The sequence below is a fragment of the Schistocerca nitens genome, chromosome 12 (genome assembly GCF_023898315.1).
Source record: "Schistocerca nitens isolate TAMUIC-IGC-003100 chromosome 12, iqSchNite1.1, whole genome shotgun sequence".
In the NCBI taxonomy this organism is placed as follows: Eukaryota; Metazoa; Arthropoda; class Insecta; order Orthoptera; family Acrididae; genus Schistocerca; species Schistocerca nitens.
This window is the reverse complement of record NC_064625.1, coordinates 176,515,343-176,532,350: the sequence shown is the minus strand read 5'-3', so window position 1 is coordinate 176,532,350 and position 17,008 is coordinate 176,515,343. Positions and strand designations below refer to the sequence as shown.

Here is a 17,008-nt window from a genome sequence, read left to right as displayed (position 1 = left end):
TTATTGAGTACGGCAGAAGTGAATCGACGACAGTTGTTCAGCGTGCATTTCGAATGAAGTATGGTGTTAAACCTCCTGATAGGTGGTGTATTAAACGTTGGTATAAACAGTTTACAGAGAATGGGTGTTTGTGCAAAGGGAAAAGTTCTGGACGGCCGAGAACGAGTGATGAAAATGTAGCACGCATCCAGCAAGCATTTGTTTGCAGCCCAGGAAAATCGACTCGCAGAGCTAGCAGAGAGCTGCAAATTCCACAATCAACTGTATGGAGAGTCCTACGAAAAAGGTTAGTTATGAAACCTGAACGTCAACTACCCGAGGCGATGGATCGGCCGCCAGGCAGCCCATGACAGAGCACTTCATCACTGGCCTCCAAGAAGCCCTGGATCTTACCCCCTGCGATTTTTTCTTATGGGGGTATGTTAAGGATATGGTGTTTCGGCCACCTCTCCCAGCCACCATTGATGATTTGAAACGAGAAATAATAGCAGCTATCCAAACTGTTACGCCTGATATGCTACAGAGAGTGTGGAACGAGTTGGAGTATCGGGTTGATATTGCTCGTGTGTCTGGAGGGGGCCATATTGAACATCTCTGAACTTGTTTTTGAGTGAAAAAAAACCTTTTTAAATACTCTTTGTAATGATGTATAACAGAAGGTTATATTATGTTTCTTTCATTAAATACACATTTTTAAAGTTGTGGTATTCTTTTTGATTCACCCTGTATAATAATTTTCTTCTAACATTGTTTCACATTGGCTGATGATGTCTTTTAAGGTACCATTTGTTATCGCTCTCGGCTTTACGATTCCAGTTGCTCAAATCTCATTATTAACATCCTCTAAAATACTCAGTAATTCTCTGCCATGGCTACCCGTCGCAGATGGCACATTACAGTTTTTGCCTACCGACAAAGTTATATTGTTCACATTGCTGTGGCTCTTTGCCTGCAATTTCGTTTTGCATTGTACTTGTTGTTTACAGTGTTTGTTATTGCATAACTGGTTTTGGTGTCTGTGTGAAAAATATCAAATTTGTTGTAATCCTCCAATTTATAGCTTTTGGCTCCCTTTTTGTCCATAATGTTCTGGTTTTGTCGTCGACTGGCTTTCTTGCATATTTAGAGCAGAATCTTGCAGAAATGTACGAGAAATTTGTCTTTGTCGCAGGATTTAACGTGAATTTACTTTCGAACACAAATCGTGGCTTTTATTTTTAAGATGTAAAATTTCTCTGTTTAAACTGTTGATAATTATGTGTAGGCTTGTTCTGTGTCAATATGTGTTTGAGATTATTTTGCTTCAAGTAACAAAACCCCTTTCTTAACCTTTTTGCACAGTCAAATTTCTTGATTTTGCTCGCAACTGTATCTTGTGACGCGTATTGTTTTTGTACAGTGGAAGACAGTTGAATTGTTACAGTTTGCCGACAGTATAGTTTTATTTGTGGTCGTGTTTTGAATTAATTTAGTGCTTTGCTAACCTGTGTGTGATTTCGACCAAAACTTTGATAGGAATACTCCAATTGTTTTGTGAATTTTAGTCTGATTCTTAGAGAGTTGTGGTTATTGAAGTTCATAAATTTTATGAAAATTTATTTGGGGGAATCCTTACAAATGTATTAATGCAAATGGTACTGCGAATAATTACAATTTTTTCTACAAATCAGTCTATCTGGGAGTCTATTTTTGCCCTTCCCTCTAGGAATGTAAGCAGCTATGTTAGAAACTCCATAGGAATTTGTCAGGTGCAAATGTTGGCTGACAGGTGTTTTATTTATGTACATTGTATTGTGAAACTACAGTTATATAACCCAAATGTGTCTCTGTTTCTAGAATCGAACCTGTCCAGGCAACCTGAACTACAGGCAGCCAGAGAGGCCGTCCGGGCCAAGACAGAGAAGGTCTCCGCACTGCGGGCACGCTTCGAGGAACTCGGTGTCGAACACAGACGACTCGCGGAGCGGTACGCGCCAGACAATATAAGGGTGAGTGCATTAATTTAGAAGAAGAGAATGGATAGTGGAAGTTTAGCAGGATTGAAGATTGTCAACCGATTGTCTGAAGAAACTGGTACTGACTAAACTGGCTTTTTATACTGACAGTAAATATGCAGAAAGATAAAATGAGTGTCTATAAAATTGTCAAAGGAAGCTTCTGAAGAAAAACGACGTTGCACATCACGGATCATACATTTGCTGCTCGTAACACGAGAGAGACTGCTGTGGTGGAAACGGAAAGCAACTATTGTCTACAAGGGATCAAAGTTCAATCCACAGATAATGTGTAATGATGTGTATACTTAAGTTTACCAGATGCATCAACGCAGGAGGGTGTCGTGTCAGAACTTTGACCCAAAGACTGCCCGGGAACATACAGAGTTTGCCAAAGTCGGCCGTACCTGCCCTGCAGCGAGAGGAGTGCCGATCGCATGACCGGATGGGGCAGTCTCTACGGAATGACGACGGTGTTTAAAATTGGCTGCCAGGTGTAAGAGGTATATGGCCGGCTGGTACCCGTGTTCACCACGAGGGTATTGTGACAAATGTCGTGTCGATTTGCGTGCTAGGAGAAGGTGGGAGCAATGGGAAATGATCCTACCTTACTATTTGACTCTTCTAATTTAGCCTTCTCCTCAAAATATTAAACTAGGCAATAAATGATACAGAATACGGAGTGAACAGATGTATCTGACGGCACAAATTTTGAACTTTCACCGTCAGATTATTTTGACGCCTTGGCGTCTGTCTTTCCTTCAGAAAGTCCGCATTGCATTTTTGTCACACAATGCTACAGGAGGCAGTGCACTGACATAATGGAGGTGTGTAAGGTGAGTCGTGGAAATATCGCAGGTGCACTTCTCCGACCATTTGCCCGGCCCGATGCGGCTGCGACATTTCTGCCGCTGCCAGAAACAAATTACCACACGGTACTCCTCTCGGCCAGTGGAAGTTATAGCTGTCGTAGGTGGGTGCGTCAGCTCGAACTCGAAGTGAGTGCCTCGAAGCTGAAGCGGGAGAGAGATTTCGCTGTCTCGCAGACGTAAGAGACGGCTCTGATGCTGCAGTCGGTCAGAACCCAGTGTGGCAACAGTCAGCTAGCAAACGGACAAAAGTATTGGGTCAGTGCATGAGTTCGTAGCATTTTTCTTTAAGTTTAACGAACACGGCAGATACTCGTAACAGAGACTCGAATCGTAAATAATATACGCTCCTTCACTATTCACGACAGTTTGCTAACACTGGGGTAACTTTTCTGTTCCACGACTGTATAAGCTCGATAGAGGGTGAAAAGTAAAAATCTGAGGGTGCAAAATCAGGTGAATAAGACGGGTGCAGAAATACTCCCCGACCCGAATCCGGTATACTGCTTTCTGTTAGTCTAGCAAAATGTGGGCGGGCGTTACCGTGGAGTACAGTCAGTTCGCATATTCTTCCTGGTCATTTTTCTTGGACTGTGTCTGCAAGATGTCTCAATTGTTGATAATAAATGTCAGCACTGATGGTTACACCTGGAGGAAGCAAGTCGTAGTGCACCGTACCGTGCAGTCACTGTTCCACATACGTTAGCATAAAGACACCATTTCTTGTCACTAGTAATGGTACCGGATAGGGACGGTCGGTGTTATTCGCTAGCCGGCCAGAGATGCACATACGCTCATCCACTAATCTTTGTGATTTTGGCTCAAAGCGTGCAGTACCCGTACACTCGATTTGTGAACCTTCCCCGTTGTGTGCAATGTCACACAGTGGTGGGGTTCATCACATTTGACAGTTTTTGAGTACACTGTGATTGATAATTGTGGATGAATGTGTTTGAATGATCTTCATGGTAGCCCAAATGTCTTCCCGATTGTGGAGCATCACTAAAATGAGAAAACCTCTTTCTTCCCGAGCTCTGTCGAGTGGCATTGTACACGGCACAAATGCTTCTGGCTGCCTCCACTGCAGCTGCCCCTCTATTGAACACAAACAGAAGGATATGTGAGACATGTTCTGATTTCTCCACTTGGCACACAATTTTCTAGTGTCCACAGCTCCACTCGTTGTTGTTGTTGTTGTTGTTGTTGTGGTCTTCAGTCCTGAGACTGGTTTGATGCAGCTCTCCATGCTACTCTATCCTGTGCAAGCTTCTTCATCTCCCAGTACCTACTGCAGCCTACATCCTTCTGAATCTGCTCAGTGTATGCATCTCTTGGTCTCCCCCTACGATTTTTACCCTCCACGCTGCCCTCCAATACTAAATTGGTGATCCCTTGATGCCTCACAACATGTCCTACCAACCGATCCCTTCTTCTCGTCAAGTTGTGCCACAAACTTCTCTTCTCCCCAATTCTATTCAATACCTCCTCATTAGTTATGTCATCTACCCATTTAATCTTCAGCATTCTTCTGTAACACCACATTTCAAAAGCTTCTATTCTCTTCTTGTCTAAACTATTTATCGTCCACGTTTCACTTCCATACATGGCTACACTCCATACAAATACTTTCAGAAACAACTTCCTGACATTTAAATCTATACTAGATGTTAACAAATTTTTCTTCTTCAGAAACGCTTTTCTTGCCATTGCCAGTCTACATTTTATATCCTCTCTACTTCGACCATCATCAGTTATTTTGCTCCCCAAATAGCAAAACTCCTTCACTACTTTAAGTATCTCATTTCCTAATCTAATTCCCTCAGCATCACCCGACTTAATTCGACTACATTCCGTTATCCTCGTTTTGCTTTTGTTGATGTTCATCTTATACCCTCCTTTCCAGACACTGTCCATTCCGTTCAACTGCTCTTCCAAGTCCTTTGCTGTCTCTGACAGAATTACAATGTCATCGGCGAACCTCAAAGTTTTTATTTCTTCTCCATGGATTTTAATACCTACTCTGAACTTTTCTTTTGTTTCCTTTACTGCTTGCTCAAATACAGATTGAATAGCAATGGGGAGAGGCTACAACCCTGTCTCACTCCCTTCCCAACCACTGCTTCCCTTTCATGCCCCTCGACTCTTATAACTGCCATCTGGTTTATGTACAACTTGTAAATAGCCTTTCACTCCCTGTATTTTACCCCTGCCACCTTTAGAATTTGAAAGAGAGTATTCCAGTCAACATTGTCAAAAGCTTTCTCTAAGTCTACAAATGCTAGAAACATAGTTTAGCCTTTCCTTAATCTTTCTTCTAAGATAAGTCGTAGGGTCAGTATTGCCTCCCGTGTTCCAACATTTCTACGGAATCCAAACTGATCTTCCCCGAGGTCGGCTTCTACCAGTTTTTCCATTCATCTGTATAGAATTCTTGTTAGTATTTTGCAGCTGTGACTTATTAAACTGATAGTTCGGTAATTTTGTCAGAACTGGCTCTCCCAAGGCCGTCAGTAGTTCTAATGGAATGTTGTCTACTCCAGGGGCCTTGTTTCGACTCAGGTCTTTCAGTGCTCTGTCAAACTCTTCACGCAGTATCTTATCTCCCATTTCATCTTCATCTACATCCTCTTCCATTTCCATAATATTGTCCTCAAGTCCATCGCCCTTGTATCGACCCTCTATATACTCCTTCGACCTTTCTGCTTTCCCTTCTTTGCTTAGAACTGGGTTTCCATCTGAGCTCTTGATATTCATGCAAGTGGTTCTCCTTTTTCCAAAGGTCTCTTTAATTTTCCTGTAGGCAGTATCTATCTTACCCCTCGTGAGATAAGCCTCTACATCTTTACATTTGTCCTCTAGCCATCCCTGCTTAGCCATTTTGCACTTCCTGTCAATATCATTTTTGAGACATTTGTATTCCTTTTTGCCTGCTTCATTTACTGCATTTTTATATTTCCTCCTTTCATCAATTAAATTCAATATTTCTTCTGTTACCCAAGAGTTTCTACTAGCCCTCGTCTTTTTACCTATTTGATCCTCTGCTGCCTTCACTATTTCATCCCTCAAAGCTACCCATTCTTCTTCTACTGTATTTTTCCCCCCATTCCTGTCAATTGTTCCCTTATGCTCTCCCTGAAGCTCTCTACAACCTCTGGTTCTTTCAGTTTATCGAGGTCCCATCTCCTTAAATTCCCAGCTCCACTCACTATCATAAAATGACTACATTTAAACTCAAATAGCAATAGTGCTCTAGAAAAAAAATGACAATCGATAAATAAAGCCATAGCAATCAGTATACCAACATGCAAATAAAAAATGCAGTGAACTTGTGCACCAACCTAATAGCTAAGAGAAGTGACGCCCCTTCTGCCTTAATACGTCACCCCCAGTTGGAGTACAGCTGAGGCTGCCATATGCTCGCTCTCTCGCTCTCTCTCTCTCTCTCTCTCTCTCTCTCTCTCTGTCTCTCTGTCTCTCTCTCTGTCTCTGATGGAGCCTTCCCTTTACCTCACATCCCGTGGCAGTGCGAGTACAAGCCACGTGTGATTGCATGGCAGCAGCCATTCCATTCTGTAGTAAAAACGGACGGTGCACATCCACTTGTCATTTCTCCTCAGTTGACAGTGGGACGACACAGCTTGAGACCGTCACCGATTCGATTCTAGCTACCGATTTCCAGTGAGTCGTGTGAGCGACAAGTAGTTTACTGTGAGCTGTCGCATTTTATGGCCAAAAAATTCTGAAAAATGTGACGTTGCTGGACATATGACACTGTCACAAATGCATGACTGGTGTCCAAAGAGGATTGTACTTGAAAGGTGTTCAAAATAGATTGAACTTTTTTGTTCTCCCTGTGCCCAGTTTGTGGAGAGAGGTGTCGGTGGCAAGGATTGCTACTGGATACGCTCAAGTTTTGATTGAAATATCCACCATTCCGAAGACCACAATTAGCTGCGCAGTTGTGGAACACTGAAAGACAGTGTCTGTTATCACAGTTTGTCACAGCTTTTGGTGACAGTTTCTGTTCAGTCCACCTGATGAAAACTCCACTGAGCATCAGCATAGAAAACTTGTAGAGACAGATGCTTATGCAAAGGCCAAAGTAGCAGCAGTCCACATTCACTGCCTGGAGTTTGGCAAACCTTCCATCTGAGCTCCACAAATTCAGTTCAGAAACCTGTTAGCATCACTCAACACTCTGGAATGTTGTTTGTAAGTGTTTGACATTCGGGAGGAACTTGCTTCACCTTGTGGAGGCACTCACCCTTGCACCATCTTTAGTTGGGATAGTTGGCAAATGAAAATTTTACGGACAGTCTTCAATGGTATCGAGAGCAGAACCGTCAGAGAGAATGTTTGAATCTGGGGTTCAAACAACACTCGGTGAATCGCTGGAGAAACTGTCACGTGTTCAAAGTTGAATGTCTCTATTTCCAAGCGCCGAATGGACCTATACAGGCCATTTTTCTTTGCAGAAGGAACTGTAATGGGACATTCGTATCTCGATACAATCCGTATGCCGTCGATACGACTCGGAGGGGACTCTCGAGATTTCATTTTTCTGGCAGGACAGATCCCCACCACACCTCTGTAATGACGTGAGAAAGTATCTGGACGAACATCTTCCACAGCGTCAAGATCGCACTAGCCCTGACGTAGACGTGTTGTAGAGACGGACCTCGAGGTCTCCAGATGTGACACCGTGTGTGTTCTTTTTGTGGTCTTTTTCTCACCGTCACCTCGATATCTGACAGGGGTGCGAGAGTGGATTGCAGAAGCTTCTGCTACCATTGCGAGAGAGGAAATGGACTGTCAACTACATGTGTCGTGAAGGGTGGTCTTATTGACTCTTCGTAAGGTAGATAAAAATATTTTGACGTGTCACTGTATGTATGGTATATAAAGGATTGTAATCCGGTATCAGGAGGCTGGAGGCTACAGGTTGCATTCTTTTTCAGACAGCCTGTATATTGAAAACCTACGTCCCAAATACTCAGCCTGTGCCCTGTTTTATTGTGAGTAGGAGTGTTCTCGGGCAGTTGTAGTTTGGCAAGTGTTCCCACATGAGCAAGCACTGGTGCTGAAGTAGGGAGCAACATATAGCTTGCTGTAGAATGGGCCGGTCAGCTAGTGTGTGCCTGGAGGTGCAGCACCGGGACAGCACAAAGTTTAGTTGGCTACTGTAATGAAACATTAAGTAAATATGCATTGCTCAAAATAAATGTAGCAATATGTGTTAATTCATTCCCTCCACACATTTATTAATTTAAGTGTCCAGCATACATGTAGGCCCTGTAGCCATAATTTTTATTCTTATTATTACAGGTTTCAAGCATTGCGCATTTTTCTGTTGCGATACCTGTCTTTTCCTCGACTACTCCGTTTTGATTTGTATGTTGCAGTTTTGAGACGTAATCTTCAGGGATTCATTCTGATAACATATTAGTTCCGTATTGTTCTGTTTTCAAGGATTTTGTTTTCTGATCTATAAATTCAATTCATTCCTTTCTCAGTTACGTCTGATCTGCAGTACCTTTTTACTGCTCTGAGAAATCTCATTTCTGCTGTCTGAATTCTGCACTCGTATTTCTATGTGACCCACGATTCAGTTCAATACAATAAAACGCGAAGGGCCACAGTTTTATAAAACTGTAATTACATTGCTTCCAGTGTTTTGTTTTACAAGCAGCATATATTTTTATTTGAGAATTTTGCTAGTTTTTTCTTTGTATCTCTATCATACTCATATGTGATGTCAGATCCTAGATAGTTAAAACATTTAAGTTTTTTTATTTAATTATCAACGACAGTGCTTGATCCTTTGGAATCTTTTTCCTTATAAGCCACATATTTATTTATTTATTTTTTACTGTTTGTATATTTGTGTTACATGCTTTGAATATTCTGCCTGGCAAATATTCTTTCTTTCTTTTTTTTTTTTTGCCAAAAGTGTGTGCATCATTGATAGACGTTGTGAAAGTGAAGGCAGCAGCCATAACTAGCAGGGATAATGATATAGGAATTTGCCCTCATGTCTCAGAGTGTTACATCTGTATAATACACGTCAGAAAACAAACCACTACTAACAAAAGCACGGAAGCAGAAAAAAGTAATCTCATTGTCTGAAAAGGGAGACAGGGATAAATGTGAGGGATCGACCTGCTGTCACTGCGTACTAGTTATCCAAAGAGATTTTTAGTAGTATATCTGAGTGCGTCTAAAGTGAAAAAACAAATGGGCTTTAGATAGGGATGCAGCACTCGGGTCAAAACAAATAATTGAACAACAAAGAGGGTCCGCAGAGAAACCACCTCCATATTCCTAAACATTATAAAACCATTCAATAATGTTAGAAGAGGAAGTCCGAATCACAAATCAAAAAGAGACTGCTATCGTTTACAAGTGACAGGCACCCTGAGAAGCCTGTGCAGAGTTACCTCTTTCATCTCGGATTTAAATGGTATATTATTGTACCGTAGCTGAAATTATTTTTTATTCCACAAATAATTACTAAATCTATTGTGAGGACTAATGCTGTCAGCAATCACATATATTTCTCCCCTGTAGACACCAGTCGGTGTTAACACACCGAAACAGATGACGGACCGAGACTCGAATTCGGACCCGTACCTTTCGCAGACGGCAATCTACCTACTGTGCCGGCCGAGTGCGATCCACGGACCGGTTCCGAGGCTTCTTACATTTTCCGTCGAAAATTTTGCTGCTGTCCGAGATGCGGACTGTTTATTATTTAATTGCGGACTGTTTATTATTCGATGTTCTGAGCCTAAATCTGTATCGACTCCCGAAAGTAGTCCCAGTGGTTGTGAAATAGTTGAGTATTAAGTACACATTCTTCGGCATTGTCTACCCACCACTCTGTGCTCTTCTGCAGGAGACACTCTGCCTGGCAGCCCAGCAGAGCGACGAGGAGAGCGACGCCGTGGCGGAGGCCTTCCTCTCCGGCCGTGTCGACGTCGAGCGCTTCGCGGCTCAGTACATCAGGATACGCGCGGTGAGTGCCGCCTGCCTGCCGTAGTCCGTAGTCCGGCTTCCACCTCCCTTCCACTTCCCGGCGTTACGAAACTGACGATTCTCGAAGCCTCTGGCCGTCTCGTATCGGCCGATCCCACCTTTTAGTCGAGTTGTGCTACAACTTTCTTTTTTTCCTATTCTATTCGTGACTTCCTTATGAGGTATGTGCTCTACCAGTGTGATCTTCAGCATTTTTCTGTAGCACCACATTTCAAAAATTCTATTCTCTGCTTGTCTATCATCTGAGTTTCACTTCCGTATGTGGCTACACTCCAGACAAATAATTTCAGAAAAGACTTCCTGTCACTTAAATTCAATGTCGTATTCAATGTTAACAAATTTCTCCTCTTCAGAAATGCTCTTCTTGCCATGGCCAGTCTACATTTTATATCCTCTCTACTTCAGTCATCATCAGTTATTTTGCTGCCCAAATAACAAAACTCATCCACTACTTTAATTGTCTCATTTTCTAGTCTAATTCCCTCATCATCAACTGATACAATTTGACTACATTCCTTTACTTTTGTCATTGTTCATCTTATAACCTCTTTTTCAGATCCTATCCATTGTGTTAGACTGCTCTTCGGAATTTACGTCTGTCTCTGACGGAATTGCAGTGTCAGTGTAGACTGCAGACGTCTCATTTCTTCTCCCCAAATTCTATTTCCCTATCCGAATTACTCCTCGGTTCACTTCAGTGCTCGGTCAGAGTATAGATTGAATAATGTTGGCAATAGTTTAAATGTTGGCAACAGATTACAATTGTGCCTCACTCCCTTCTCAGTTACTGATTCCCTTTCAGGTCCTTTGACTCTTAAAACTGGAGTCTTGTTTTGATGCAAGTTGTAGGTAAAGGTTCACTGGCTGTATCTTACCCCTGCTGCCTTCAGAATTTCAAAGACTATTCTGAAAAGGAAAGTTGTTACTCACCATATAGTGAAGGTGCCAAGTCGCAGGTAGGCACAGCAAAAAGACGGTCACAAATAGAGCTTTCGGCCCTTAAGGCCTTTGTCAACAATACACACACACACACACACACACACACACACACACACACACACACACACTTGCGACTCACACACATGACTGAAGTCCAATACACACACACACACACACACACACACACACACACACACACACACACACACACGACTGCAGTCTCAGGCAAGGCCTTGTTGGCGATAACTCACTTTCTGACAGTCTTTTTGTTGTGCCTACCTGCGAATTACCATCTCCGCAACTTGAGTAGCAACTTCCATTCTCATACTATTGTTACATTCCATCCTGGATTTTCCATTGTTCGAAGTAGTGTATTCTGGTGTATATTGTCGAAAGCTTTACCTAGACGTACAAATGTTATGAACCTAGGTTTGCCTTTTGTCTGTCTGTTTTCTACAGTAATTTGTAGGCTGCTTTGTATTCCTACATTTTTCTGAAACTCAGTCTGGCCTTCCCCAATGTCAGCTTGTACTACTTTGCCCATTGTTCTGTAAATAATTTGAGTCAGTATTTTCCAATTGTGACTTGTCAAACTTGTAGTGAGCTGCTGGTGGCACTTACCTTTTCTAGGATTAGAATTATTACATTCTTCTCAAAGTCGTACGCTAGGTGAAATGTTTTTTTCTCATCTGGCATTTAATCTTCCCTTTATATGTCTTTGTCTTTGAGTTCATTTCCCTGCTATAGCCCCTCTATGTATTGCTTCCATCTTTCACCTGTCCCTTCTCCTTTCGACTTCGCCCCGCCATCCGAGTTCACGATATTGTACGGCCAGTTCTCCTTTCTGCAAAGCTCTCTTTAATTTTCCTACACACATCTACCTTTCCCTTAGTCGTGCACACTTCTACGACCTCGCATTTGTCGTGTAGCCACTTCTGCTCGGCCACTGCGCATTTTCTATCAATCTCATTTTTTAGGTCTCTGTATTCAGTTTTTCTTCTTCCATTTTATGCATTTTTATGTTTTCTCCTTTTGTAAGTTGAATTAAATATCTCAATTATTAATGGAAAATCTCATATAAAGATGTGAAACAAATACTAACAAAGAGATAGAAGGGCTGGCCAGTACTTACCTCAGCTCAGTACAGCCAATAGATGACACAAAACAGAACAGAAAATTTACATTCCTAGCTTTCGGAACTTTGTTCCTTCATCAGGGAGGAGAGAGGGGGGGAAAAAGGGAAGGTGGATTCAGTTACTCACAACCCAGGTTATGAAGCAACAGGGAAAGGTAAACAGGGAGGGTAGCAAGGATGGAGGCAGGGCTTCCCTCTGACAAACATGCCTCCATCCTTGCTACCCTCCCTGTTTACCTTTCCCTGTTGCTTCATAACCTGGATTGTGAGTAACTAAATCCACTTTCCCTTCTTCCCTTTTTTCCCCTCTCTCCTCCCTGACGAAGGAACAAAGTTCCGAAAGCTAGGAATGTAAATTTTCTGTTCTGTTTTGTGTATCTATCGGCTGTACTGAGCTGAGGTAAGTACTGGCCAGCCCCTCTATCTCTTTGTTAGTATTAAATTAAATATCTCCCATGTTATCTGAGGATTTTTGCTATGTGGTCCTATGCTGTCTTCATAAATGTGAGCAGTTTTTTAATCTATGTGAGCAGTGTTGTCTTACACTGTTGTCCATACGAGCAGTGTACTTGTAGCACTAAGGTGACAGGGGGTGTGGTGGTGCCTCGTGTTTCAGCTGAGCCACGAGAGGAAGACGAAGGAGGAGAAGCTGCAGAGCCAGCTGAGGGAGCTGCAGAGGGCCGGCTACTGACGGGTGACGGGGCAGCGGCAGGCTACTGTCACCACTGTCGCTATTTTTGTTAATTATAATATTCAGTTATTTATATGCAAACGTGTTCTTTTTATTTAAGTGTCCCCTATCTCAAAGAATTGTGTCTGTGTGTGTGTGTGTGTGTGTGTGTGTGTGGGAGGGGGGGGGGGGTGCATCATGCCCACTTGTCGATTTTCTGTTGGTCTCCTCACTGAAGACCCTCTTGGTAGAGGGTCAACCGAAGGGGCGTAGGGCATGTGCCGAGACTGACGTATACGGTCTATACTTTCCTGCCTTTATCGTCGTGCTGCCTCGCAACTGGGAATTATTTTGAGCACACGGTCGCACGGGGCTTGTGAAGTCTCTGACTGAGAGAATCTAGCAGTGGAGTAGTATGGCCTACAGACCAATTCCGAGAAAATGGTTTCGTTGACTGCCAAATCCGGTGTGCCCTAAAGTTAGACGAGCCTGTGGAGCAGTTTACAACAGAAGAGAAAACTGGCATAATGGGACGTATCTCTTGTTTCACAAAAAAAAAAAAAAAAAGACAGTTGGAAATATAAGTCCGTATCCTGCCCGTACCCGAGTCAAAAGCCGTGTCAGGGTCATTTAAGAACAATCTGAGACTCTGGAAACTACAAGTTTACTTCATCCTGTGCAAGTACAGGAAAGTGCCATTAGGCCAGACTGTCGATATGCTACAGGAAAGGTGCACAGACTTAGCACTCTGGAGACTGAGAGCAGATTTGCTCGCAGAGCACTGCATCTGCAAAGAAGAGACTGCGAAATACGACGACGTCAGTTCCGTGTGGCTCGACAGCCGAGTGTGATTGCCTCGGTCGGATGCGTGTAAAGTGAGTTACTGTTTAATGTGGAATCTGTACCGTGTCTCTCTCCTGGCAAATTTTCACATCATTGAAAAGTGAAGGTTAGGTTAAAGGGAGACCAAAATATACCACAGCCACACCGAGATTCCACCCTGCAATCTTTCAGTTTCCGGCCTTATCCTTGATCGTGGGGCTGACGTGTACTGCCATTTCATTTTAATAATGATGCAGCTACACTATTTACTTATAAATAAAAAGCAGTTTCCCATTAAAAAGGTTCGTGATGCAGCCTCAGCTGTATTTGTAGTGCAGTGGTGGTATGTGGAAAGATCCACCCGCATCACACGAACTGAGTAGCACTTCCTCCATTGCAGTGACACCTGGAGCTGAGACACAGTGAGAAGCTTTCCCCTCCACCCACGCCGGGCTCTACGGGTCTGGGATCGACAGCGGGAGATGGCGATATAAGGGAGGCGCCCGACAGGAAAAAGTCGGCTTTCCGAACCGCACGAGGAGAGCGACGAGTCGGCTCGACGAGACGTCGCACGCTCCATTTTGGGCTAGTCGACCTAATACCTGAAAAAGGTTCAAAATTTGTCGGCAAGCTTTTCCAGGATTGTCGACATCTGTCTTAGAGTGTCCGCCAGTGTAGGACATTCCTGTGAACTGGGTAACGTCTGCCTAATGACTTTATAATAGTGTACTTACTTTGGCAATACATTTTGAAGCATGCTTCACCATTAGGACTGCATTTGGCTATTGAAGATCCTCCATTGTGATGTCGAGAAATGTGTATCTGTTAATTTTGCCAATTTCTGTCATACGACACAGCAATGAAACAGCTTCCACTTATCGATTACTCTATTATACGAATGTACGTAGTTTTCGAGTTACATCAATTTGTAGGTTCCTTTAAAATTTGAAGCACTGTCTCTAAAAACATGTGTGTGTTTGCAAACCCACACATACCCACTAAACTGTTTTGCTTTTGCATGTCAAATGGCATTGGCATCAACTACATTCTATATTTGTAGTAGTTCATAGGGAGTGTTTGTTTGTATTGTAGGAAAATGGAATTGAGTAATCGAATAAATTCAGACTGCCAGTCTGTACCTACCTTTGAGAGCTGAAATATTTATTACTGCAATCGGACACGTATTGACGACAGCCTAGCTTTTGGAACAGACAGCTGTTTCACGGTGGAGGAGAGGGATAGGTTTGGAAAGGTTTACAGGGAGGGCAGCTAACTGAGAGAAGAGAGAGCAATCTGTAAAGTAAGGCAGTAGGCAAAGACAAATTTTTGTTTATTACACACTTTCAAAATTTATCTTCGTACCAAATATTTTGGGCACGAGACATAAGTTGTCAAGTCTCGACCCTCGCCATATCTCCTTCTCCTCGAGCACACACCGCACATTTTCTCGTGATGAATTTCTTTGCAAACCAAATCACATTTCGACACCGGTTCTATTTTGGAAACCAGTAAGACTGTTGCCGTACTCGTACTCTCCCACACGAAAAGCACCACGGGTTTCTGACCGGTGATGTCTCGTATTAAAAGCTGGGGTGCTAGCTGCGCGGAGACGCGTGCAGCTGGCAGATATGCACACAGTTTACTTTAGAGAACTTACCTAACTCACAGCAGTAAGCAGATAAATACGAGCACTGGTTCGCATATTTAAATGGTATATACAGTCGGACTCATCTCCCCCAGTCTGCGGGTCAATAGTCTGCCGACAGCATTTCGGAGACTCTTATGCGGATAATATTTTCAGATATACACTGCTACACAATTACCACTTTCGACATACAAATAGCTGTCTCACTCGCAAAATACTACTTACCTGCCCGTTCGAGAATATGCACCTCCGTCCGAGAGGGACTGTCGCCACACATCTGTAGGCTCTAGTAGTCCGTGCTACAGTGAAGAGATGACATTACACATTGGTGTTCCTTTTCAGTGTTTTTCCGACTTACTGACAGTTAGTAAAAGTACCTGTGTCAGGTTCCGAGTTGTCTGACACTATATTCAGTAATCTTGCTGCAAAATGCAAATCGAAGAGGATTGATCCAAACATTAAACAGTGTAATTATATTTTTAAATAAAAACTGAAAACATGTCAACTGTGCAATTGTTGTCGAATTATTTGAATGCCCACCAATTATTGTGGCTTGAGTTTTTCTGTTGTTTGTGATTTAAATATGGCACATTAAAAACCACAGAAGATAATGTTTACAACAAATATTTATTATTTGTTTTCTATATATCTCAGCAGTGTTAACATCAAGTATGCCAATAATCTTTTATTGTGCATGGGAAGAACACTAACACTGCATTTATGATTCCTTTTTTGTTTTTATTCTAACACTGGAGCTGCAGGTGTGATTTCGTCTTTGAAACACTGAACTGATATACTCGATTGTTTTCACTTTTTTTAAATACATTTGTGGTTCAAATGTTTAACAATATTAATTAGGATGGGTTGCTACCCACCACATAGAAGAGGCATAGGCAGAGGACAAATTACCCATCTTCAGCTGCAGCCCATTCTTCCACAATGACCTCTACCTGTTGGAGCACCCACCGAGCTAATCCTGCAAAACCGTATAACTCTCGCCCACACTTCATTCCAGTACCTAATGCTCCATTTATTAAATCATCCTCAGCAGTCCCAAATTTCTACATCCAAAATTAGGGATTGCTGAGGATGTTTTAATAAATGGAGCAGTAGGTACTGGAAGGAAGCGTGTGCAAGAGTTGTCTCCCCGATTGAAACCCTCGCCATCCGAGAAAGAGACTGGCACACACGGTTCCACCTCAAAACGCTGTGCAATGTATTCACCTTATAAACCCGCCTCAGACTACCACTATGGGCCACCACTACAAGGGCCCCTGTGACACCTCCCACACGTCACCTCGTAGCCTCCGAACCTTGCCTCACAGTCGTACTAAATCTGCCAGTCTCTCAGAAATTCACTTCTGGCCCCCCTCAGAAGCTCGAGTCTAAACAGTTCCATTGTGAAGCTGTCCTCCAAAACTCTTGACATACAGATGTACCGGGTGATCAAAAAGTCAGTATAAATTTGAAAACTGAATAAATCACGGAAAAATGTAGATAGAGAGGTACAAATTGACACACATGCTTGGAATGACATGGGGTTTTATTATAACCAAAAAAATACAAAAGTTCAAAAAATGTCCGACAGATGGCACTTCATCTGATCAGAATAGCAGTAATTAGCATAACAAAGTAAGACAAAGCAAAGATGATGTTCTTTACAGGAAATGCTCAATATGTCCACCATCATTCCTCAACAATAGCTGTAGTCGAGGTATAATGTAGTGAACAGCACTGTAAAGCATGTCCGGAGTTATGGTGAGGCATTGCCGTCGGATGTTGTCTTTCAGCATCCCTAGAGATGTCGGTCGATCACGATACACTTGCGACTTCAGGTAACCCCAAAGCCAATAATTGCACGGACCGAGGTGTGGGGACCTGGGAGGCCAAGCATGACGA

The 17,008-nt window shown here is 42.7% G+C and overlaps 1 protein-coding gene across 1 annotated transcript in view; it reads left to right on the top strand.

The window, feature by feature from the left end:
- LOC126215354 (vacuolar protein sorting-associated protein 37A) overlaps window positions 1–12,744 on the top strand; it is a 58,360-nt gene extending 45,616 nt beyond the window's left edge. The window contains exons 5-7 of the mRNA XM_049942042.1: window positions 1,837–1,988; window positions 9,759–9,878; window positions 12,589–12,744. Of these exons, the coding sequence (XP_049797999.1) occupies window positions 1,837–1,988; window positions 9,759–9,878; window positions 12,589–12,663 (347 nt within the window). The 3' untranslated portion in view covers window positions 12,664–12,744. The remainder of the gene's footprint in view (window positions 1–1,836; window positions 1,989–9,758; window positions 9,879–12,588) is intronic.
- The last annotated feature ends 4,264 nt before the right edge of the window (window positions 12,745–17,008 follow it).